General features: G+C 46.6%; 1 protein-coding gene across 9 annotated transcripts in view; it reads right to left on the reverse strand.

Moving 5' to 3' along the window:
- The window catches only part of ZNF385A (zinc finger protein 385A), an 850943-nt gene that overhangs the window by 124898 nt on the left and 699180 nt on the right, over positions 1-26865 (reverse strand). For all 9 annotated transcript variants that reach the window (XM_085654753.1, XM_085654752.1, XM_085654755.1 and 6 more), the window contains one exon: positions 15444-15554. In XM_085654753.1, the coding sequence (XP_085510879.1) occupies positions 15444-15554 (111 nt within the window). The remainder of the gene's footprint in view (positions 1-15443; positions 15555-26865) is intronic.

A 26865-nucleotide genomic window follows, 5' to 3' on the forward strand; every position in this document is an offset into this window, starting at 1 on the left:
TGGCTGATGAGGGGTGATACCCTGAAATCGGTACCAAGATGCTTGTTTCTAGTCCAGGGAGGAACTAGCCTAGCAGTTCGGGCTGAACTGCTCTCATGGGGAGCAGGGTCAAAACTGATTTGCACATGGCTGGGTCTAAATAAAATGGAATGGAGTGGCGGGCAAACAAATGATGAATTTAAACTAAGATCTGTGACTGGGGGGTGAATGTTTGATTTGGTCAGAATTCTGTCCATCATCTGTTCTTTTTGCAATGTAGGACCGAGGGTGGAGCCTGGTCAGAATTTCACAATAACACTCTGAGCTCCCTTTGTGAGTGGCCTGCTAAAATCTCCCCGCTATTCGGGCCCTGGTAACCTCTGGAGTGTGGAAATAAAAGGCATTAAATGCTGTTGGGGAATAACAAGTGGAAATCTATGTTGCTGCAATGATTCCTGCATTTTGTCCACCAGAGTTCACATGGAGATTTCAGATTTTTTCAGAAGCCGATATCTGTATAAGAAATGAAAAACTATAATTCAGATGGCCACTGTAATGTGGGCCTAAAAATATGTACATAATATATACGTCATGGTTATTCAGCCCCACAGGGCCTATGCTTGAAATCCCTTATTTAAAAAGACATCTGAATGTCTTCAAACCGATAGCCAAGAAAAGCCCTTGTCACAAAATGCTTGGATATGTGAAATTTTTCAGCAGCTACACGCGCTTTTTCTCTCATAGGGCAACTTTGCATTAATTATCTGAGAGTGGGGGTAGAGAATTAACTGCAGGATAAATTATCACAAGAAAACCCTTTCCAATCAGGTTGTGGAAATCCTTCTCGAATTGCAGATGATGAGCTGTGCAGGGAACTTAGCATCTTTGAGTCACAAAGGATTATGTGAACAGATGTTTCAGGAAATGCTGATAATTAATCTTAGAACATTTCCACAACCGACATTCACACTTTTGGCACGGGCATAAAGGAATTAACATAATTTAGCTACAGGCTGCATTACGCTGGGGTTCGTGTTTAGGCTGGCAGCAAAGGTGAAGTTCAAAACCACAGTACCCAGTCATGTGTTCATCTTTTGACCAAATAAGGTCAAAAAGCTGGGATATCCTTTGACAGGAAATGGTCAAGGCAAAGGGGCAGGAAGCCTGGGTAGGAATGTTAGAAGGATTCTCAGTGCTACAGTAAAATTTGTATTTTGCTATTAGAGCACTCCCAGGCAGTAATAAATAGTGAATTATCCGCCCTCTGCATCCCTATTCAATCTTTGACCTTATTGTATAAAATTCAGTGCTGCCTGTGCATGATTATACCAAAAATGCTTGCATCGCCCTAGTGCTAACAAAAGATGTAAGAGATAGCTTCATGTATATCAAACACCATGAGTCCAATTGTCATCGGGTGTTTGCGTTGGGAGTCGAAAGATTGGCTTACAATATCGCACAACCTTTTTTCATGACAGCATAACCACTTTTTAAACTCAGAAAATGTGTTTTTGCATTTCTAAAGTGATTTCTGAATGAGTAAATCAACTCGAAAAGGACGAAGGAGGGAGTAGGCTGGCCAGGACGTGAATGACCTGTGAATTTTTTTTAAACCAAAGAGGAGGCAGGGTGCAGACTGGGCAGTGTTTGTAAGGAAGGGGCAGGGAGAGGAGAAAGTAGGAGAAAGTACTCTCCGAGCAGAAGGGCCAGGGAGGACATTGTTCCTACAAAAAAGGCAGGATGCAGAGGAAGCAATGTGTGTGAAAAGGCGCAGGGAGCAAATTGTATGAGCAGAAGTGGCAAGGAGCCCAAGAGGCAGGGGGGCAGTGTGGGCAGAGGGGTAGCGTGCAGAGAGGCAGACTGTTAGCACAGGGAACAGGGCACAGGGACAGAGACGTTTTAATGCAGGGGCAAAGTGGGCTCTGGCCCAGGGCCCCAGCCTTTCAGGGGGCCCCCTGACAGAGTCAGCTCCGTTCTCCAGAGTTTTGTCCTAATGACCTTGAATATTTCTTATACAGATGGTTTTAAAAACTGTTTTCCTTTAATTTATTTTTTATGTACCTGGTGTGTGAGAATCTAGTACAGCCATTTTGTAGGGAAATGTTGTGTTTATGTTTCATGCAATATACATAAAAAAGTTTCTTTTAGATCAAAACAAGGCCTAACAGAAATGGGAGGGCATCACAGAGATTATTTGCAGTAATATTGGTGAGCTGCTACTGTGTTACAATTTTGTAAACACACATAACTATCCCTGAATATTACATGTAAATACATTTAGGGCCTTATTTATGAGAAGTGATGTGTCGCTGTGTGAAAACAGGGATGCGTCACTTCTTAGTGCGCCCTCCTTGTGACATGATGGATGCGTCATATTTACTGTATGACGCATCATGTCGCAAGGAGTTACAGATACGTCAGTATTTCTGATGTATCTGTAACTCCAAGGTCTCATAAATAAGGCCCTTAGAATTTGGACGGATGTTCCTTTGCACTGTCAGGGACCTAATGAAATGAAATGAATAGTGTATTTAATAAAGCGCGCAGCTACTCAGACTAGAGTGTCCTGGCGCGTAACAGCGGGATGAAAACGTGCGTAAAAGACCAATCAGTTATTAAAAAGCCAGGTTTTTAAGTTCTTCCTGAAAAAGAGTAGGTATGTGGTTAGTCTCAGAGACTCAGGGAGTCTATTTCACAATTTTGTGCCTAGAAAGCTGAGGGATCTGCCTCCAGTGTGCGCACACCATATTTTAGGCACAATGGCCAGGTTGGCATTGGAAGATCTTAGGGGGTCTAGATGTTGTGTAGAGATTAACGCGCTTATTTAGGCAGCCGGCTCCTAAGCCGTGGAAAGCTTTAAAGAAGATGGTCATCGCTTTGAAGTCGATGCGTTCTTTTATGCGGAGCCAGTGTAGAGACTTAAGAATAGGGGTCATACTAGATCTGGGTTTTGGTCTCAGGATGGCTCTGGCTGCGGCGTTTTGTACCACTTGTAGGCGCTGGATAAGGAATTTGGGAAGACCGAGGTATAGGCTGTTGACATAGTCAAGCTTTGAGATCACCAGACCCTGCACCACGATCTTTCTGCTCTCAAGCGGTAACAGTGGCAGGAATTATTTTAGCATCCAGAGTATGCCAAAGCAAGCGCCAGTTAGATTTTGGATTTGAAAGCGCATGGAGAGTGTCTTGTCTATGACAATTCCCAAGTTTTTGACTTTCTCCTTTCTGCGGGCAGGGGCGGTAGATCTTTTGGCCACCAAGAGCTCCAGTCAGGTGTTTCTGGATTACCCAAGAAAACAACGTCAGTTTTGTCAGGATTGCACTTCCGCTGATTGGTATTAAGCCAGTTAAAACCTTTGTGAGGCAAGATCTAATCATTGTCCTGTCAAAGTTGGTTCCTTTTTCACATGTAAAAATCAGCTGAGTGTCATCAGCGTAGGAAACAATTTTGGCGCCCTCTTCCTCTACCAGAAATGCAAGGGGGGATAGATATATATTAAAAAGGGTAGGACTGAGATTGGAGCCCTGAGGGACACCTACATTCATGGCCGGAACCAGAGATGAGAAAGGGGGGGAGCCAGATATCCTGAGATCTATTTGTCAAGAAGGATGACATCGAAGTTAAGGCGGCCCCCCCCAGGCCGATGTTAGCAAGCCTCTCCAGGAGCCACTCATGTGGGACCGTATCGAAGACCGCCGACAGATCAAGCAGTATCAGAACAGTCTTGCCTCCCTGGTCCAGCTTACCCTTGAGAAATTCCTTCACTTCCAGCAGAGCGGACTCCAAACTGTAGTTATCCCTAAAACCGGATTGGGACTCATGAAGGAGCTTCCCATCTTCAATGTGTTTTTGGAGAGCCTTGTTTACATGCTTCTCTACTTTGGAGAGGGCCGAAAGAAGGGATATTGGCCTGAAGTTGGCAGGGTCCGTCGGTTTTGCGTTACCCTTTTTTTATCAGTGGAAGAATCTTAGCATTCTTCCATAATTTCGGCATGTTGCCTGAGGAGAGGGAAGCATTAAAGAGCTGGTTTACCCTGGGGTTTATGGTGGGAGATAATAGGTTCAGTATATTCGCTGGACATGGGTCGGTGGGAGAGCCAGACTTAATGCTTTGGAGAAGGGTCAGTGACTCTTCAAGCTGAAACTCAGGGAAAGCTAGTAAAGATGGAGGATCCAAGAGGTGAAATTTACTATTAGAACTAAGGTAGAAGGTCAGTTCTTCTTCTGAGATGTTAGTGATGGCTTGTTGGATCACGGAGATCTTTTTGTGGAAGAACTGAGCTATTTGCTTAGACCATTCTTCTGTGCATGGCCCTTCCTTTGTGCCGGCTTTTGGGCGGTAAAGGATTTAACTATGCTAAAGATTTCCTTACTCTTATTTTGGGCATTTTCTATCTTGGTTTGAAAGATGTTTGTCTTGGCTGCCTTCACGAGAATGTAATGAGCTTTTAAGGTGTCTTCATACACCTTCCTGTCCTCAGGTAGATAGGATTTACGCCTTTTCTGTTACATTTTTCTACAATTTCTTTTGCTAGATCTGAGGGAATCGTTAAACAATAGAGCTGGTGGGGCCGACCTCTTAGAGGAGCAGGAAACAACCGGTACCGCTGCACCAATGTTGGTTCGGAGCCATGAATCTATTGAGAGGGCGTCTGAGTCGGGGCAGCCAGACAGCTCCGGTGATGAACGACCGAGGGTGTTTGTTAACATCGGGATGGACATTTTATGGATCGTTCTGTAATTAGGGACCTTCTGCCCAGCGTTAGCCCGAGGGGCTGTGGCAGAGTTGGGAATGACAAATTTTAATCGGAGGTGGTCAGACCAGGTAATGGGAAGAGGTAGGCTTACTGATATGTCAAAGTTGTGAAAGATTTGGTCTAGGGTATGGCCCTTCTCATGTGTGGCTGAAGAAATAGATGGAAACATGTTGCAGGCCTGCAGCGTCTCCAACAAGGAAATTGTTTGAGTGTCTTTTCCATTGTCCATATGTATATTGAAATCTCCCATAATAAGTCAGTTGTTGTATTTTAAGGCCAGGGGGTGGTGGCTGTATTAAGCGTAGTAATAACATTTCCAATTGCACCGGGAGGTCTGTAAATCAGAAAAACAGCTATGCTATGATGGGGGATAAGGTACAGCGGAAGCCTAAGGACGCTGCACCCTCGATGTTTTCATCAGGATGAGAGAGCAGTCTGTTTTTTTATTGTAAATTATGGCGACACCGCCCACCCTTCCCACTCGATCGGTCCCTCCTAAGGATTTTATAACCCGTAGGGATGGCCGAGGTGATAGTAGGGTTGGAGGCTTCAGACAGCCACGTCTCAGTGAGAAATAAAAGATCAGGCTGTTCGTCTAAAAGCAGGTCATAAATGTGTGGTTCATGCTTTTGCATAGAGCGACAATTTAAAAGGGGGGCCTTTAAGTCCTCTGTTTTCTTATTGTTTTTACACTTATTGTTGCGTGAGAGGATCTTGGGAGTGAGTTTCCTGGGCTGGAAGAGAGACCAGTTGAACTTATTGCATCGAAAGTCTACCTTCAAGCTCGGATTAGCCGCTGTACACTGACATAATGGTAGCCGCCTAAGGCTAAGCAGCTTTTCCCTATTGTAATATAATGGAAGAAACTCACCGGAGGGGAACTCGGCAGCATGGCCGGCACCGGATGCCTCCAGGACGCTGACGGGCGCAGACGAGCTTGCCTCCGCTGTGCCTTCAGGGCGCAAGCAGTGCGCCCCCTGCGGCCGTCCATTTGCATCGGGAATATATAGGCTTATGCCTATGGTGCAAACTGGATCGCTAACGCAGCAGAGGAAGCGGAAACTGCGTGGGCGGAAGTGAGGAGCCCGATATTAGCCCCAGCCCTCCGCACAATCAGCATATCAGCCGCGACAGACCAAGACTGGAAGAAAAGCGAGATGCGAATCGGAGCAGCTAAGGAGGTTTAGGCAAGCAGAATCAAGTAAAGTGCAAGTGCGTGTAGGTAGGAGAAATTATTAAAAAGCACGGAGTAATTCAACCACACATATACAATTTAAAAAGTATTAAAAACCTAGTAACAGGGCAGGAAACACTAAATCCTACCGCTGTCAGCTGCGCTCATCCGTTTACATTGGGAATATATAGGCTAATGCCTATGAGGCAAACTGGATCACAGCTAATGAAGCAGAAACTGTGTGGGAAACAGGGCTCAAATTGGATCATAAATTCAAAGCTGTGCTGAACAGGGGCCCCCAAAATATGTTTGGCCCAGGGCCCCCAAAATCCTTAAGATGTCCCTGCACAGGGATGTGTATTTGTGTGCAAATGGGCAGTGTGCAAGGAGAAGGGCCAGAAGCAGAAATGTCAGTGAGTGTGCAGAGTGCATAGTGTGATGTGTGGGGCCTGGCGCGCTTAGCAGACGTGCTAATGAAATAATTATACACCCACAGACTGCTCAGGTCTGCAGCGGACTGCCTAGCGCGCTCACGCCCCATTTATTTATTCACGCGCTCTGCCTTCCGGCACGAGCGCTGGGGCTGGACATTTCCGGCGCGTGCGTCAGCACCAGGAGCTGGCACCCTACCTCACCACACATAGGTAGTAAAGAGGGCAGTGTGCGAGTATAAGGGACAAGACTAGAGGGCTGTATATGAGCAAAGGGTGCAGTGTCTGAATTAAAATATGAAACGTTGTTTTGCAATGCAATTAACTACGTCATCACCCAAGCATACCATGGATGAAGTTGTATACCTTTCACGAGTAGATATGACCTCCACTTCCCATACTATATGCACTCCCAACTCTTTCATATTGATATTCAAAATTGGGTCATCTGACCTTGGATCCATTAATAATGTTGTGAACTTGGCTCTAATGTTGAAAACCCCACCCTGCTGCAAATGTTAGAGGAGTTCAGGAAGTGCTCTGAGAGCACTGGAAAGAACCCAAGCCAGATGGTGTAAAAGCAGCTGAATCAGCAATAACAAGATCAGTGGGAAGAGCCAAGAGGAGCAACAGGAGAGGGGGTACACAATCCAAACGACGCCATTTCCCATGGCTCCAATGTTCCTTATACTGTACGACTCCGATGCCGTCATACACACAACCATAAACGCAGGAGCCCTGGCCCTGCTACAGATGACAAGTGTCTTGTGGCTATTTTATGCCTCCCAGTCATCTACCACTATTGTGCAGAAACTTCTAAAATCATTTGGGCCAAAAGCTGTAATTTGCTATATTGAGTTTTTCTCTGGTGGAAGGTATTTGGAGGACTGAGGTGTATTGTGGAATGGTCAATATTTTCGTCCTAGACAATGTAAGTTAAGGGACAGGATACCTTAGATTTGGTTTCTGTGGACAAGCTACAAAACACATAATCAAACACTATAAATAGTTGAAGAAGCAGGAAACACGGGAAGTGGGCTGCCAGTAGGAAGTTGGGTGAGTTGCGGAGTAAATTAATTTACATGGGCTTTCCATTTCATAGATTCAAATCATAATATACACAAAACAGGAGCGGTAACTACATTCACTTGTGTTTGATTAAGCAGTTGAGGTTGTTTATTATAGTTTTAAGTACTTGGACAGCACGGACTACCCAGAATGTAACTGGACGCTTGCCATGCAACCAACAGAAAAAGTCTGCAGACACCAAAGTCAAAAGTGAAAGTGTTCACTTCTAGGGGAAACGTACTCTGTATCCCCATATATGAATGACCATGCCATGAGCCTTGGAGGAGTTTCATCAGACAGATGTTGATGAAGGTTTGGACTTTGTTGGTGGCAATCACTGTTGTATTCCATGTTTCTGCTCTATACATAAGGACCAACTCTACAGTGGTGTTAAAAAGCCTGATTTTACCTGCAGGGTAAGGTCCTTGGAACTCAGATCCTCTTTAACTGAATGAAGGCAGCCCTTGCTTTGCCAATTTTTGCCTTGACGTCAGTGTTTGTGCCGCCCTGCTTGACTATGCCACTGCCCAGGTAGCTGAAGGCCTCAATCTCTTCAAGTGCATCGCCTGCAAGTGTGATTACAGTTGTGCTGGCCATGCTAGCCTTCAGGATCTTGGTTTTCCCCTGTGAATGTTGAGCCAAGTTGTGCAGTTGTGGCTGCAACTTTGTCAGTCTTCTCTTACATCTGCAGATGGGTATAGGAGAGTATGGCCAGATCGTCTGCAAAGTCCAGGTTGTCAAGCTGTGTCCAAGGTGTCCACTGGACCCCATTTCTTCTCCTTGCTGTGGATGTCTTCATGATCCAGTCTATGGCCAGCAGTAAGAGAAAATGAGAGCAAAGAACCCTGGTGGACTCCAGTCCTCACTTGGATGGCTTCCATGACTTGTCCTCCATGGACTATTTTGCAGGTCATTCCCTCGTAAGGGATCCTGATGATTCTTATAAGTTCATTTGGAGCACCATAGTGGCAGAGGAGTTTCCAAAGGGATTCTCTGCTCACGCTGTCAAATGAAGCTGACCTAGAGGGGGGAGTTCCATTCCACCGACTGCTCAATGATGATGCGCAGTGTTACAGTCTGGTCTGTGATGCATTTATCTTTGCGGTAGCCAGGTTGCTGGTCTCACAGCTGAGTGTTGACTTGTTCCTTCATTCTGTTCAGGGTGACTCTGTTGAACACTTTGCTTGGGGTTGATAGAAGAGTTACCCCCTCTGAAGTTTGTGCTGTTATTCAGGTCCCCTTTCTTGGAGATCTTGATCAGATATCCCTCGTTCCAGTCTGATGGCACATTCTCCTCTTCCGAGATCCTTCCAAACATGGGTTTGAGCTGTTCTACAGATGTTTTACTGTCTGCTTTCAGTGCCACCTGCAGGAATGTTGTCAGGTCCTGCTGCCTTTCTATTTCTCCGATGTTTGATGGCTTGCCATATTTCTTCTTTGCCTGCTCAGCTGCAGTCGATAGGTAAGTCCTTATCCGTTGGATGAATGTCTGGTGAAGACTGCGGCATGGGCTAGTTCAGCAGTTCTTCGAACTGCTCCACCCATTTTCATTGTTGACCTTCGTTACCCATTACTGTGTACCCAGGTTTGTCTTTAACAGGTCTTTCTGGCTTGCTATATCTGCCGGAGAGTTTCCTTGTTATGTTGCAGAGTTCTTTCAAGTTGGCTTGCTGCTCCCTGGGCTTCTGTGGTAAGACCATTGATGAATCTTCGCTTGTCTGCTCTTAAGCTTCTCTTTGCTTCCTTGTTGGTTTTGGTGTATTCACTAAACAGTAGCATCCCTGCAACTCTTGGCTAGTGTTAGCTCTCCCAGAAGACCTTTCTCCTGCAAAGGCCTGTCCAGACTGTGCTCCAAGGAGAGAATCTACCCGGGCGACTAAACAACGAGACTGGGATACTTCAAAGGGACCTTTGGTTTACCATTGGAGGGTTCCTTGACCAGGCACCTTGGAGCTTAGCCATACTATATATACACACATCTTTGAATGCCTCCTGCCCTCAGTTTCCAGGAGGGTTTCTTGCACTCTCTCATACTACGTCCTCATCACAATCCCTCCTCTCTTTCACATCTTTGAAATATGATCCTACATTCCATCTTTACCATGGTTTCTCCGCCCGCCTCGTTCTCCTTCCTCCTACATGTAATCCCCTCACTTCTTCACCATTTCTCATGCCTTTCCTCTTTCATCCCCCTGTAATCTGCTCCATATTTCATCTCCTTCCCCTCAGTCACTAATCTTACCTCCTCTCCCTCCACTCTGATTTTCTGCTTTCATCTTTTTCCTTGTCATCCCTATCTAGGTATCCCTCTTCTTACTCTCTTAACAGTTTACCCCTCTTTTCTCGTCTCCTTCCTCTTCTACCTCATTTGCCCCCCCCTCTCCCTGCAAATCCCCATTCTACCCATGACTCCCCCCTTGTAAACCTTGCCTTTCTGCATCACTCCGGCAATAGGCAGAGTGGAGATGCAGGGGCTCTAAGAAGGGGTGAAAAAGCAACAAAGCATCGTTGAAAAGTTAATTTATTTTTTATTTTTTGCAGATTTATATAGCGCAAACTCAACCCAAAGGTATTGGTGCGTTTTACATGAGTACCAGTTACGTTACACAAGGACACATTCATGTTTTTGGTAGGCACAGGAGATTAAGTGATTTGCCCAGAATCACAGGATGCGGAGTCGACCCAGAGGCTCGAACCTTGGTTTCCCCGCTCCAAAGTGAAGACCACATCCTCTCCCCACTCTCCTCTCCCTAAAGACCTGTGAAGTACTCGGTGCAGCTGCAATAAGAGATGGACGCCAGACCAGGCCAGGCTACTACACCAGCTCAAAAACTGTGAATAGCCCGGAAAGTTGTCTGACACACCAAAAGGGAGGGTTGAAGTCCTTTGAGCCCTATGGGAGTTGCGTGCATGAACAAGGTTGTGTGCCCTCCCACCGAGTCATGGTTTGGGTGAAAAGAAGGTCGATGTGGTGTTAGTTAGTGCTATGCTCCGAAATGGCAGCAAGTCCATATCCATCACTTCAAGGAAAACCGCAGGGCACTCCAGCATTCTTCCATACACAAGGGAGCAGCACACCGTAGGGTGGCCGTCCGCAGCTCTGCTGTTCTTCGAGGACACCGTTTCCATAATCGTATTGGCTTGGTTTCATTGAACCTATTAGAAACCTACTACGAATGCTTTCAAGGTTAAAACCCAGGATATGAAATATTGTGTATTTTAGACATGGAAGCAGTAAGCCATCTCAGGGGGAGGAAGAACGCAATCCTGGAGGTTTAGCGCATCATAGGGCAGTAGGGTTCTAGTTGCCAGTGGCAAGGTATGGCCTTGCATCTCCAAGCAGCCGACAGCATAACATGCTATTTTAAGATCATCTACTCCACATTCATAGATGATATTTATGCCATCCTGTTTTTCGGCATCCTAGACCTGCAAGGCCTCCCACTTCTCACTTCTTCTTTCTAGCCTGAATCACTTTACAGCTAGTCATGCAGCTCCCACTCCCCTGCACACACATCCCCACCATTTGAGGACAGCATGCAATCCTACATTTATTTAGAATCCATCGTATCTTTATTTTTGGAAGTTTTATATACCGCAAACTCGACCCGAAGGCTCTTTACATAAATATCAGTTACATTACAGAAGGACACATGATTTTTTTGTTTAAGGCATAAGGAAATTAAGTGATTTGCAACGAATCACAGGGTGTTGAGTCGATGATGAGACTCGAGCATGTTTCCCTAGTTCCATAGTCCGCAGCTCTGGTTGGCACACCACATCCTCTCCCCTTGGGGTTTCCTGGAATTTCTTTTGTTGGCCAAACACCCTGCCATGTCAGGTTTCCAGATTTAAGTATACCAGCCATACACATGCACTGTTTTTCTCTGTGTTATCCCACTGTACTTAAGAGTCACATGCATAAGGTTGGTTCCATTGTACTAAAGGGACTATAGACTGTTGTACAAGGCTTGCTTTTTAGAAATAAAATATGATGCACTAATGCACGCGTGTTACATCTCTGAAAGATCCCCGTTTCTAGGGAGATATGACCCTGTGGAGCTTAACAGCAAGGACACAGTTGTACCCAGGAGAATCCTACCAAACAATAGGAATGAATAAGATGCAAAGCACCACCAATTGTACAAGAATCAAAAGAGAGAAGCTAAAAAAATAACAAATTGATACCTTGCCACACTAGGCAAGAAAAACTGCAACCACTCTGACTTGCATGGATTCCCCCAATGGGAGTTCCAGACTCATCTGCCTCAGTCTAAGAAAGAAACAAGTAAAGAATGCAGTCGCTCTTGGATTAATCAAGAAACAAAGGGAAGATTATAAGGGGTCGTATGAGAATGGAAAACAACCAGCCTCATTCCAAAACATCTATCTGACTGGACAGCGAAAATAGCCCCAATAGGAGGCGATTCAGTTTACAACAGAGCAGTCATCGGCGCCATGCTAAATTATATCCTGGCCAAAATCACAGAGACACACCCTAGTGTTCCATCCTGTTTATACGGTCCATGCTGTGCTGAGCTGAAAGTTTTAGTGGCGCAGTAGAAGGAAAGCATTTAGAGCTTATAAAAGGTTTAGCACAAACCACAAGAGTACATCACACCACACTACATTGAAGGGGCAATAATGCTCAAGTTTTATGCCTCAAACTATCTTAATGAGGTGTATGTTAAAAAAAAAAAACTATCCAAAAGTCACAAAGCACCTGGACTATCACCAGGTCTGATGTACTAAAGCCACCATGTGCCCTGGGGCTAGTTTACCGCTAACTGCCATACCTTCCCCCTCTGGCCTTCGAGATGCAAACAATGCCTCAAGAAACACCAGCCCATTGATGATTAGTCGGGCCCACACCCCTACAGGCAACCCACATAAAGAACCTCGGAATAACAATCAACAGCCAACTCACCATAACTGGGTCTCCGTCTCCCGCTTCAACACAACACGATGCTCAAGATCTTTAAATAGCTTCCCATCATCAGTTGCAGAACCGTCACCCTAGTCCTCATCCCCAGCAAGTTGGACTACGGCAACTCACTCTATGCTGGAATCAACCCAACTGACCAGAAGAATCCAAACCATACAAAACTCAACAGCCAAGCTAACCCTCAAACTCCCACCCCACACTCACACCAACCTTACCTCAAAGAGCTTCACGGGCTCCCAATCCACAAATAAGCACTCTTCAAACTCCTCTTACAAGGCTTCACACAACATTGTCCCCACTAACCTCAACAAATACACAAACTTCCACAAACCTACCAGACACATCAGCTCAGCCAGACTCCTACTCGCATACACCCACCCCATATGCATTACCAGATCTGGCAGCCGTGCCTTCTGCTACCTTGCTCCTAAAGCCTGGACCGACCTGTCCCTGCACACCAGAACCTCCTCAGTTATTGAAATCCGCAAGAAACTGAAAACCTGGCACTTCCCATAGCCAGATCCTTGCTTGGCCCATACAGTGCCTGTTTTAGCGTCGGGAAACACCCCTGGATGAGTTGTCCACAATAAAATACATATTACACAAAATAACCTTGAAGGACTCCGTTCCTAGAGGTTGGATGAGCAACTGTGAAAAAAGGAACTATCATAGAATGTAGAAGCACAGAGTCAATGGTTATCAACAAGATAATCGAAGACCAAGTAACAGGCAGCCGCAATATCATTATTACCAACCTTTCTAAAGTTATAAGGCCTGCAACTTGGGAGGCACTATGAAAGAAAGCTGTAGCCTGGTTCAGACAGCCGGTTAAACGAGGATCGATCTGGAGAGCACATACAACTAAACAGAACTACATTGTACTTTGCATAATCAATGGCAGCATGGAAAGAAAATTGAAAGCTCTTTAAAAAAAAAAGGCAAAAAGAAAATGTCCCAATATGAATTGAGTTTTTGGTCCCATACTGATCCCCTTTAAATTTCTCATTTACCTTCTGTCTGTCCTTCACATTCAGAACACAACTGTATGGTTCGTCTTGAGATACCAAGCTGTGATTGGTGCCCCAACCCAGCGAATCCACTTAGTTAATTGAAGCTTGTATATATGCCTTGATAAATCCACTCTTCTGCCATTTTCTATTTGTAGCCATATATTTTCAGTGAAACAATCGAGACTACCTAAAAGTGCATAATGAGATTTCCCATATCTTTATTTCTTCACCAATCACCTTAATAACCATGTATTCCCTAGGCTTTCCCCAACCTCTTTTTATGTTTTTTCAATTATTTTTGAGTTTTTTAGAGACGGAAATATTAGGAATTTGGAAAAGTCATGAACCAGAAACGGACTTTAGCTCAACGAAGCCTAGTCATGAAACAACACCTGAAATACTCTGTGTGCATCGGTTTAGCCATGCATGCAGACAAATGAAAAGACAACAGTAAAGAGCAGAGGTGGACTCTCATTGGCTCATGGGGAGTGTGGCCTCCCCAGACAAGGTGTTCTTCATGTGTGTTCATATGTCTGTTACCATTCAGCTTTGTTCTAACTTGCTGAATTGAGCATCATTTCCTGACCTTGTTTTTTATCAAAATCTGCAGATGTTTCCGTCAGGTGTTTCAAGGAGAACTCTTTTGGATGTCTATGTCAGCTTTAAAGGTTAAGTTTAGGCTAGTTTCAGTGATTGCTTCAAGGAAGGATTCCTAGATTCAGCATTTAGAAGTTGTACACTTTGCTACAATTGTAGTCGCTGGTATACATAGAGGTCAATGTATTGCTTGGTAACGGCTTATATACTTCGTACTCAAGAGATGGTTCTCGTCTGTCTTTCTATGATCACTTCAAGTGATAAGGTTTCCTTCATTGGCACATGATGATCCTTTTATGGACTATGCTTTCTGATTTTATGTTTGTGTGATTGCAGCTATCATGCAGTTGGGTCTGTTGTGTGCCACCCTGCTCTGGTTCTGTCGCCTGCCACTGCTTGTGAAGGAACTATACTGGCACTCTACTTCTATTTAAACCGCCGTGCTTGAACTTAGGCCACTGCCTAATGTTATATATTTTTAGAAAGTTTTTGATCTTTCAAGCCATTTGCTTTTATATTTATTGCTGGATGCATTTAAGTGTGAGTAAATCAGGTGTTTGTTTTTTGCAAGTGTTATGTTATCACAATTTCTATAGTGAACTACTACCCTTAGGTGTCTAGGCGCTTAAGTGTAAGCACGGTACCTTCCTGCCGCCCCCCTCACATACTGTTGCAGAAAAATATACTCACTGCACCGATTCGAGTTGGAATCTCTTCTCTCAAGTGTTTTTCAATGATGCTTAGTAAGATATATTATTAAGTTGATCCTTTGTGCTTCCCATTTTCTGGTTTGCCATACCTTCAATGTTTAAGTACAACAGGCTTTCCTTTTGCTCTGACTTCATGCAGATATGCACGGGTGTCCAACACAGGTGTATGAGGGCCAAACTCGTGTAAATTCTTTACCATAGCCACTGACCATATAAAATATCCCCATTTACATTAATCTGAAGGAGATTAATCTCATTTGGATATCCTGAATATCTACCATGGCTCAGGCATTCTTGGACCTACAGGTATTGGTGACCAACTATTTTTGCCCATCTATGGTGGAAAACACTAGTTAGCCGTCTCCTCTTTCCACCTCTTTGAGTGGGGATTTTAATTCCAAGTAGGATATACCATTTCTTTACAGTACGATTTTTCTGTAGGGCGAAGACTTGAGTGATTAGCACCTAAAATTGCCCAATATTCCCTGAAAGGTTGGAGCTTCAATGCTTCCCTCTGCAGAGTGATATGAGCAGAGCCTTCATGAAAGAGCTGGAAATGTGGCATCTTATGCGCTTAACACTATTACTGCGGGGATCCCCAAAGGATAGGCTGTTCTACCAAACTTTAGCCAAGATTGGTATTTTAACAGTGCCCAAAGCCTTCCTAAAATGAGGTCACAAACACTGACATACTGCATCCTCTACACATTTCTCTCTTGCTCTGCGCAATGACGCTCTCTACACCCCTCAAGCACTGCTTGCTGCACGTACCTCTGAGTTGAACCGGATCTGACAAACATTGCAGGATATGACTGGTCTCTTGGTCTTTATCAATGGAACCCCAAATGTGTGGTTCATCACCGCCTTCTGTACCGGATCCATCTACAGGAGGGGAAGGGAAGAAGAGGCTGTTAGACGAAGATTCCAAAAAGAGAGCTGTAGAAAAACATCAGTTCAAACAGGGGATATTTTGAGGAACATATGTTACAAAAAAACAAGGGAGAGGATCATCAAAGTGAGCCAATTGTAGTTAAATAGGTATCAGCAAAAGTAGAAAAGGAAGAGAAGAAGGCGAAGAGGAATGGAATGGAATGAGAAGAGGAAAGGGAAGGCGAAAGGGGGTTGCAATATCTACAGCAGAAGTAGATGTCAACAAGCAGAAGAGGAGCAGGGAAAGAAGAGGGCGTAGCAAGAGAAAAGGAGACAAGTCACCAATGAGCAAAGGTGCAGGGGAAAGCAACAGGAAAAGTACATGACAATGGAAAGAAAGTTATTACAAGCAGAAGAAAAAAGAAATGTAAGACAGAAAGGAAGGGGGAAGATTACAGTACCATTGGCAAGAGAAGAGGATATTAATAGGACAAGATGGAGAGAGAAGTAAGGACTGACGGTGAGAGGGCGGCAGCAGAAAATAGGAAGAGTGACTGGAGGTAGTGTTAGGAGCAGGAAATGAGCAGGGGAAGAATGTCTGTAGCAGGAGTGGAGGAAATAAGCAAGGGAAGATGTTGGAAGATGCAACTGAGAAAGGTCAAGCAAAGACGAAAATAGAGCAGGCGGAAAAAGAGGGAGAAAGAGTTGCAACTATGAATGTACATGGAGACGTAATCACGGCGAGGAGCCATGGTCAGAGCTCATTCCATTTGAGAGTGAGAAGGAGCGCTGACCAGCCCTCTGCTGCCCGAAGGCCCTGGGTGGTCAGTTGTCCAAGGGGCAGCTTGTCCAGGTGGCCTGCTGCGGGATGGAGTGTGAAAGGCTCTGCACCAAACCCCTCACCCTTCAGTCTTCACCAGGTAGAGATGGCAGGCGCAGAGCCGCCTCAGAAGAAGGCAGGAAGGAAAGTGGGTAGAAGAGTCACAAGGAAGGCGGGAGGAAGCATGGAGGCAAGACACAGAGGGGAGCGGGGAACATGGGCACAAGGAACGAGAGAGGGAGGGAGCACAGGGAAGTCTGTAGGGAAGCAGCCCCCACTGGAAACACGAGCACACATCCTGGAGCATTTATAGCACAAACAGGCAGCCTCCCAACATTGTACAGACCAAACTCTTCATTTCTGCCATTTACGAGATGCCTACTAGCAACTGCTGGCATGAGATTCAAAGGGGCCACCGAAATGCTCTCCCTGGCAAAATGTTCAAATGGAGAACTCCCTCCAGGTGTCAAGCCACCAGCTCCTATCTGGGCTAGTGTGCAAGAGGGCTGCGGTGCCCATTACTATCCCTCCTTGGCAGGCACATCCTGGCATCAGGATGTGCCAGAGTCAGGATCAAGGGCAGCGTGAAGGCCCCACCTGACCCCTCTCCAGGCACGGAGGCGGCTGGCTTTTCAAATCTGTGGCCATGTAATTGACTATTGTTGCAATTAGTACAGCATATGGTGTTTCCTGGAGCAATGGCTGCTTCAGATTAAAATTCCAAACACATCATTATTTTAAAAACAAAGCAGGTCCTGACAGGGTGGAGTGGCGTTGGAAGACAGTCAGCTCCTGTGAGAAGGGCTTTACTGCATTCTACATACTGCAACCCTCCGCACGATCTCTACAGCAGCCCTCCGCACGATCTCTACAGCAGCCCTCCACACCCTCACCGCCCCATCCCTCCACACCCTCACCGCTCCATCCCACCACAGCGCCTTCTAAGCACAGCATCTCTCCCCTCTTCCTTAGCACTCTGCACTGCATGTACAAAATCCCTCCACGCCCTCTATCCCTCCGCAGCCCCCCCAAGGAACTACAGATTCTCTCACCTTTCCTGCATCCTTTCGTACATCCTACTGCATCGTCCTTCCACAGCAGCTCTCCTCCGTCCTGCAGCCCTTCACACCAGCTCTACAGCCGTCTCTCCACCACCCACTCGCACCTTCATCCACAGAATTCCTCCACACTCTCCACCGCCGCATCTCTCCACACTCTCAGCAGTAACCCTACGCTATACGTTCTGCGGTACTCCTCAACCTTCTCCTGAGGCTCAGGCCTCCTTCCCTCTACAACAAACATCCACGCTCCCATGGTACTCCTCCACGCTCATCTCAGGAGCTTTTCACTCCTCTCTGCAGAATATGCCTCTTCACTCCGCATACCATTATCCCGCATGCTGTCACAACGCAGTCCTGACAACGCATACCATTACCCCGAAAGTCGTTACAACGACTTGCGGAGGGGGGGCGCTGGATGTTGGAATAGTAAAATTTACTATTCCAACTCCAGTCTGTGCGGACTGTAGGGAAGGTGTTGGATTTTAAATACAACGCCTTCTCCCCCCTCCGCAAGTCGTTGTAACGACTTGCGGAGTAATGGTATGCGTTGTCACAACGCGGTCGTTGTTACGACCGCGTTGTGACAGCATGCGGGGTCACGGATGCGGGGTGAAGGTAGTTTACCATCTCAGCAGCATCCCTCCACACTCCCTTCAGCAGCATTTCTCCACACTCCCCTCAGCAGCATCCCTCAGCAGCATCCCTCCACACTCCCCTCAGCAGCATCCCTCCACACTCCCCTCAGCAGCATCCCTCCACACTCCCCTCAGCAGCATCCCTCCACACTCCCCCCAGCAGCATCCCTCCACATTTCCCCCAGCAGCGTCCCTTCACACTCCACCCAGCACCTCCACACTCCCCACCAGCAGCGTCCCTCCAGACTCCCCACCAGCAGCGTTCCTCCACACTCCCCACTAGCAGCGTTCCTCCACACTCCCCACTAGCAGCGTTCCTCCACACTCCCCACTAGCAGCGTCCCTCCACACTCGCCTCAGCTGCTTCCCTCCACACTCGGCTCAGCAGCGTCCCTCCACACTCGCCTCAGCAGCGTCCCTCCATACTCCCCTCAGTTGTATCCCTCAGCAGCATCTCTCCACACTGCTTTGCGATAATGAATCCGGAGGCGCAGCAACGAGGCATATGGAGAGCAGCACAGAGGGCCTTGTAATATGGTTTAGCAGAACCCATCCTGCTGTCGAGCAGAATGAAATAAAAAATTACTCGCACCAAGCCAGCTTACCAGAGCAGTGAGAAGAGAATTAGGGGCCGTGTGACTTCACAGAGCCTGAATACCCAGAGGGCGAAAAGACAAAGAACTAGAGGCCAGCTAGATTTTTAAGCTAATTGTTGAGACACATTTAAATTCTATATGTGTTTTAAAATGACTGATTCCAAAAACGCCCCTTGTCTTCCTCTCATACTCCTACTTGGGTTTCCATTTCGTATCTGTTTACTGCCCATTTGAAAAATCCTGTTTCGGTCTGTATCATTTTTTCTTAGCAATCATATATGAATAAGCATTGGCACAGCCAATGGGTCTCGTCTTTGCCAGAGGTTCTATTTTGTTTTTCTCTATTCTACAGCTGTTGTGTGGAAAATAAGTGTACTTTGAATTAATACAATAGTTTGTAATGTTTTGCTGACTAAGTGATGTATGTTGGATGTTTTGCCTGCCACAGTAGACCTATTGGCTTTGCAAATGTTTTTTGTCGATGGCTGCCAGCTGAAGCATTAATGCCCTGCATTACCTCAATGGCAGTGGAAACTAGTACTGCAGATTACATAAGCTCCATTTGGCATATGTGCGGAGAGATATAGTACATGCTTTTGTTGAGCCATTTTAGCACAGTACACAGAGGCTTGGTTCTTTCAAGGGTCTTTTTTTAGCCTCCATTCAATACAGAAGTTGTATGTATAAGGTATTTATATATAAACCTAATTGAAGGCAACGGAGCTCTGTATATTGTGACGGCAGAGTCATCACATCATATGATAGAAGTAGTACCTGGTTTGTGGAGTATTGCTGATCCAGTTTGACATAAAAGTGTGAATCAATATCTGTAAATCAATAACCTCTTGCAGCATTGTCTCTGTACAACCCGTCAGCAGACTTGAGTCACGTGACACAGCGCAAAGATGAAGTATACTGCTCGCACAATTTCTTTTCTTGATCGTTAACTTTTATAACACGCAGGCTATCTGCAACACTGTGCACTAATGGTTCCTTTTATAAAATATAGAGCTGTAGAGTTTTGGGTTTGCACATATGGTTGCAATAATCATTGTTAATGCATGGTGCCTCTGTGAGATAGTTGGTGGTCTCACGTGTGTGTGTAGCTATCATTCGAGGTAGTTGTAATGAGTGACCAGGAAGCAAAAGCAGGCCTTAGAAGGGAGGAGACGGAGAGTGCGACGGGTGGGGCAAGTAGTGATGAAGGACGGGGTGGGTGGATGTGAGAAGTTGGCTTGGTATATGCCAGTGCTGGAAATGGAAAAATAGAAGTGCAGGTACGGTACTCTGTAGCAGAGTACCTGCTTGTTTCTGAAAAGTGCCGGTACTCTCCAATTAAAAGTATAGCATTTCTCTTGAGAAGTGCAGGTACTCTCCCTCTTAAAATAAAAAAGTGCCGGTACTCCGTACCAGACAGTACCGGTCCATTTAAAGCACTGGTATATGCTGTTCACTAGTTAAAGTGGACACCTCGCACCAGTACAATTCGACTCTTATGGTAGTAGGTTTAAGACAACCTTTAAAGAAAGCTATCCTAGTGGTAGCTGTGGAGAGCAGCCTTCAGGCTAAGTCTTTAGAGAAACGTAAAGCAGCTTGTTTTACCATATAATCTCTTGAATTACCAAATGAAAGGACACCACATAGGTATATGTATCAAATATATATGTATTTATTACTAAACAACTCTCTACTAATCTCTTTATGAGATTAGAAGGCAGGAGCATATGCACATATCAACATTTCACAATAAATTAAGCACAAATATGGCTTGGGCCCTAGGGGCGTACCAGACCATATACTAAAAAAGAGACTTGACGATAACGACTTGCAAACCGACAAGGCCTAGGGCCTTCAGAAGCGTTGGGACCTCACAAAACCACCCAAGGCAGGTAAGTAAAGGACCCATGGGGGACGCATGCAGTGTGTTAACACAGCCGCGAATCCCTATTGACTTCAATAGAGCAAGTTGCGATTAGAAATTAAGAGTATAAGGATACTTCAGGAGAGTCTACAAGCAAGTCACTTACAGGGTAAGTAGTTCTAGAGCCAACACCCACAGGAGCACCGTAGTGCTGCAGTTACCTCACCCAGGGAAGCCGGGTGCATAGGTGTCTTTTGGTGTCGGGTCGCGGCGTCGTCTTCAATGGGAGCCAATGAAGACTTGCTGCTTGTGAAGACAGAAGAGGAGTCCGGTGGAATTCAAGCCTGGATTCAGAAAAAGGAAGACCTGAAAGCAGAGGGGACAGTGTTCAAAGTCACTTGGCAGTGACCCGGGGCAAGGAAGCTGGATGCCCACAGTCGTCGGGTGATTTCAGGTGATTCACGGGTGTCTTGACTCTTCAGCCACAAGGTCCAGGAGGTGTCGATGACGACCAGGAGCTAGATTCGGCGTGTCCCACGAAGTCTGCAGCTTACTGGGGTGTCGGTGACCAGATTGGAGCCAGCAAGCCTTGGTAACAGCAAGTCTTGTGGAACGGACTAAAAGTCAGCGGTGCAGACCAGCAAGGTCTGAGGGACTCACCCAGCGAGGGTAAGTCAGGGCAGGCCTGGAGCAACCAGGGGAGTCCTTTGGAACTGTAGAAAAGTCTTCAGGGGACCCAAGAGCCAACCGGCAAGGGATCGCGAAGACACCTCAGAAGGATCCACTCAACAGGGGCCCACGGTCACTCGGGACAGGGTAGGCCTCTGATCTTCGGAGGGATTCCTGCTAGAGGCTTGGACCACATGTGGCCCAATGCACAAGTTCGTAGAACGTCGTGAAGGGGTTGCACTTGAAAATAGTGCACGGTACCCAGGGATTGCGGTTCTTCGCCACTCGTGGGGTCCACTTGCCTCAGCGTCGCTGGGGACTCACGATGGTCTTGGAGAAGTCAGGAAATCCTCGGGCTCCAGCGGGAGCGATGGCAAGGGTTCCCTGGTAGGCCTGTGAAGTACCTATGCCCTTGGTACCTAAGGTACCATATACTAGGGACTCATAAGGCACCACTGTATCCAATCACTAGTGCACCTAATATGCACTTCATGTTGTTTAGAGAGAACAGAGAGGATGGGGCAACATACGAGGCAGATCCTACTCTCCTACACAACCCCCCCCCCCCCAAACGCAGGGACACTAAACTAACCTTGACCAGTTGAGTCTTCGTGTTCTAAGTGGAAATACCTTGAGAGTCCATCTGCATTGGCATGTTGGGTCCCAGGTCTATGTTCCACTGTATAGTCCATCCCCTGTAGGGAAATGGACCACCTTAAATGTTTTGGGTTTTCACCTTTTGTCTGTTTAAGCCATAGGAGGGGCTTGTGGTCAGTCTGAACTATGAAGTGAGTGCCAAACAGGTATGGCCTTAGCTTCTTCAGGGCCCACACCACAGCAAAGGCCTCCCTCTCTATAGCTCACCAATGTTTCTATCTAGGGGTCAGCCTTCTGCTAATGAAAGCTACTGGCTGGTCTTGACCTTGATCATTCAGTTGAGACAGTACCGCTCCCACACCCAGCTCAGAAGCATCTGTTTGGACAATGAACTTTTTGGTGTAGTCTGGACTCTGTAATATGGGAGCAGTGCACATGGCCTGCTTTACGTCTTCAAATGCCTTTTGACAACTAGCTGTCCACTGAACCTTTTTTGGCATTTTCTTTGAGTTAAGATCATTCAAGGGGAGCACTATAGATCCATATCCCTTCACAAACCTCCTATAGTACCCAGTCAGGCCTAAGAAGGCTCTAACCTGTGACTGGGTGGTTGGAGCAACCCATTCCATTATGGTATGGATGTTGCTCTGTAAAGGTTGAACCTGGCCCCCGCCTACAAGGTGGCCCAGGTACACAACCTGACTCTGCCCTATCTGGCACTTAGTGGCCTTGATAGTGAGGCCTGCTTTCTGCAGGGCCTCCAAAACATTTCTGAGGTGGACCAGGTTATCCTGCCAGGAGGAACTAAAGACAGCAATATCATCTAGATAAGCTGAGCAATAAGTGTCCATCCCTGCCAGAACTTTGTTCACCGAACTCTGAAAAGTGGCAGGTGCATTTTTCAATCCAAAGGGCATCACCACAAAGTGGTAGTGCCCACTAGGGGTCGAAAATGCTGTTTTGGCTTTTGCATCATCAGCTAACCTGATCTGCCAGTAGCCAGCTGTTAGGTCAAATGTACTCAGATACTTGGCTGAGGCCAAAGTATCAGTCAGCTCATCTGCCCTTGGTATGGGATAGGCATCAGTCCTGGTGACTGCATTGAGGCCTATGTAGTCTACACAAAACCTCATTTCTTTCTTACCACCCTGGGTATGAGGTTTAGGCACAAGGACTACTGGAGTAGCCCAAGGGCTATCTGAAGGCTCATTAACACCTAGTTCCAACATGTTCTGGACTTCAGTCCTGATATAGTCCCTGACATGGTCAGGTTGCTTGTAGATTTTACTCTTGACAGGCAGACTGTCCCCAGTGTCCACCTCATGGATGCACCAGGTAGTCTGACTAGGGGTCAGGCTAAACATATGTCTGTACTGTTGCAGAACTTGTCTGTATTCAGTTTGTTGATGGTCAGTGAAGCTGCTTGCCAAAGCAACACCATCTTCTGACCCATCATCAGGGTTCTGTGAGAGCAGGTCAGGGAGAGGGTCACTCTCCTCCTCCTGTTCCTCATCAGTTGCCATGAGCAAGCCCATGTCAGCACTGTCAATATATGGTTTCAATCTGTTGATATGGAGCACCCTCAGGGGACTCCTGGGAGTTCCAAGATTCACCAGATAGGTGACTTCTCCCTTTTCCTCAACTATTGTAAGGGGGCCACTCCATTTGTCTTGGAGGGCTGCTGGGGCCACAGGCTCCAACACCCACACTTTCTGTCCTGGCTGGTACACAGTCAGCACAGCCTTTTGGTCATGCCAAGTTTTTTGTAATTCTTGGCTGGCCTCCAGGTTTTTGGTTGCCTTCTTCATGTATTCGGATATCCTGGAGCGGAGACCAAGTACATAGTCCATCACATCCTGTTTGGGGGGTTTAAGAGGTAACTCCCAGCCCTCTTTTACCAAACATAATGGACCTCTTACAGGGTGTCCAAACCGAAGCTCAAATGGGCTGTAACCAACCCCTTCTGTGGAATCTCTCTATGTAAATAAAAGGCAGGGAAGAAGAAGGTCCCATTTCCGCCTAAGCTTCTCTGGGAGCCCTTTAATCATTCCCTTAAGGGGTTTGTTGAAACGTTCAACCAACCCATTGCATTGTGGGTGATAGGGGGTGGTGAATTTATAAGTTACACCACACTCCTTCCACATTGCTTTCAAATATCCTGACATGAAGTTTGTACCTCTGTCAGAGATGACCTCCTTTGGGAAACCCACTCTGGATAAAACTCCAATGAGGGCTCTTGCCACCACAGGGGCTGTGGTGGTCCTCAGGGGAATTGCCTCTGAGTACCTGGTGGCATGATCCACTACCACCAGGATAAATCTGTGCCCAGATGCAGTTGGAGGGTCAAGGGGACCAACAATGTCAATCCCTACCCTTTCAAAGGGTACCCCCACCACAGGTAGTGGTATCAGGGGGGCCTTTGTTGTGCCACCTGACTTGCCACTGGCTTGACAGGTGACACAGGAGCGACAAAACTCCTTGGTGTCTTCTGACATATGTGGCCAATGGAAATGTGGAACAAGATTGTCCCAGGTCTTGTTTTGACCCAAATGACCTGCCAAAGGGATATCATGTGCTAGGGTCAAGAGGAACCCCCTAAACTTCTGAGGTATTACCAGCCTCCTGGTGGCTCCAGGGGTTGGATCTCTACCCTCAGAATATAGGAGTCCCTCATCCCAATAAACGTTATGGGACCCACTAGCACTCCCAGCAGCCTCAGCAGCAGCCTGCTGTCTGAGAGGTTGAAGAGAGGGGCAGCACTGTTGCTCCTTACTCAGATCTTCCCTAGAAGGGCCCCCTGCCCCCAAGAACTCAACCTGATCAGGCTCAAGTTCCTCTAGGGCAGTTCCTTCTTCAGGATCTGCTTCTCCTCCCTCAAGAGGTGAATCTGTGATCCGAGACAGGGGAAGGCACTGCCTTAACCCTACTGCTCCTCTTCTTGGGAAGCTTCTGGTCCATGGGTTCCGGATCCAGAGCTGGTTCAGTGTTATGCATTTTGGCTTGTGACCTGGTCACAGCAAATACCTCTGCAGGTATGCCCAACATCTCAGCATGAGTCCATAACTCTACTTCAGACCAGGCTGAAGTCTCAAGATCATTGCCCAATAGACATTCTACAGGGAGGTCTGCACTGACTACAACCATCTTGAGGCCAGTTACCCATCCCCAGGAGAAATTCACAACTGCCAGACTATGGTTGGTCCTGACATTGCTTGCATTGGTCACCTGGTACATTTCGCCCAGGATGATCTGTCCAGGGTCCACAAGATCCTCTGCCATCATGGTGACACTAGCACCTGTGTCCCTTAATGCCAAAGCCTGTTTGCCATTTATTACAGGCTGCTGTTTGTATTTGCCCAGATTACTGGGGCTCATTAGGAAGGACATATCAATGTCTCCATCACAAATCAGCAATGCCTGACTAGGCCAGAGTCCACTTCAGAACCCAGGGTCAACCCTACTACACCCTTATTCTGTGTACCACCTCCACCAGTAGCTGAACCAGGGGGAACAGTTGCCTTAGGGGCAGGAGTGGTGGTGGTTTGGTCTTTGGACTTGTTACAATCAGAAGTCCAGTGCCCTTTCTGTTTACAGAATTTGCACCAGGGCTTCTTTTGGTCTTTCCCCTTGCTGGATTGTGAATCCCCACCAGACACAGATTTTTGGGGACCTTGTGAAGACTTCTGGTCTTTTGACTTATCCCCACCTTTCCCAGAGCCCTTAGAATCCTGCTTCTTTGTGTCACCCCTTGGTTCTGGGTTTTCTGCCTCACCCTGGTTCTGGCCCATTTGTCTGCCTTCTTTCCCAGTTCTTGGGGAGGGGTCAGATCTGAGTCCACCAGGTATTGATGCAACAACTGGTTCTGGCAATTATTAAGTATCTGTTCTCTCATCATTAGATTATACAATCCCTTGAAATCAGTAACCCTACTGCCATCCAGCCAACCCTCCAGAGCCTTGGTTGCACAATCTACAAAGTCAGCCCAGTCCGGAGTCTGTGCCTCTTGGGTGTCTCTGAACTTCAACCTGTACTGCTCAGTGGTTAAGCCAAACCTATCTATCAGTACACTCTTCAGGACTTCATAGTCATCAGCATCCTCTTCTCTAACAGTGAGGAGCTTGTCTCTACCTTTATCTGAAAAGGAGAGCCACAAGATTGCTGCCCACTGCTTTTGGGGGACCCGTTCTACTCAACAGGCCCTTTCCATAGCAGTTATCCACTTGTGGATATCATCCCCAGTCTGGTTGGGAGGAACAACCTTGCTCACGTTCCTATGATCTGGAATATATTCTCTGCCTCTAGGGACACTGTTGCTGCCACCAGGGGGTTCTAACCCCTCTCTTCTAGAAGCTCTCTGGAGCTCAAAGGCTTCTCTATCTAATGCCAACTGCTTGGTTTTGAGGGCAACTCTTGCTTCCTCATACTGCAGCAGTTTGTACATTCTGTCAGAGGAGGTCTCCCTTCTAGGAAAGTAGGAGCTCCTCTGGTGGATAGATTCTCTGCCAGAGTGATAGGAGTGGTCAGATTCCCTGGAAAGGGACCTAGGCCTTTCCTCCACTCTGTCAGTTCTCTGAGGGAGAATTCCTCTGTCCTTTTCAGACCCTTGTGGATCTGGCCCTTCAACCACAGAGTCTTGGTCATCTTGATTTTCATCATCTGACCCAGATACTATCATTGACCCACTCACTGATTCAGACCCATTAGCTCCTAGAGCTAATCTAAGATAATCTGCTGTCAGCAGATCTATCAGGTGTTGTGTGGAGGGACTCTGTCGTAGCTTCAGGTGCCTTGCAGCACACATGGCTTTCAAGTCAGAGAAAGTCATGTCCTTATACTGAGGCTGGGTGGACCCACCGGTTCCAACCCTTAAGAACATTCTAGTGTTGTGCAGTGTTGTACTTTCACACTAACTGAAATAGACAAAAGTGAAAGGATACAAGTAATAGGCCACAGCTCCTTGGGAGGGAGCAAGACACAAGAAGGAGGGACAAAAAACACAGATTACCTTCACAGAAGCAAGCTTTTGGGAAGGACACACGAAGAAACAAGTCAAAAGCAATAGGCGGGCTGTAGGCATGTCTCGA

Source organism: Triturus cristatus, chromosome 4_1, assembly GCF_964204655.1.
Source record: "Triturus cristatus chromosome 4_1, aTriCri1.1, whole genome shotgun sequence".
NCBI lineage: Eukaryota > Metazoa > Chordata > Amphibia > Caudata > Salamandridae > Triturus > Triturus cristatus.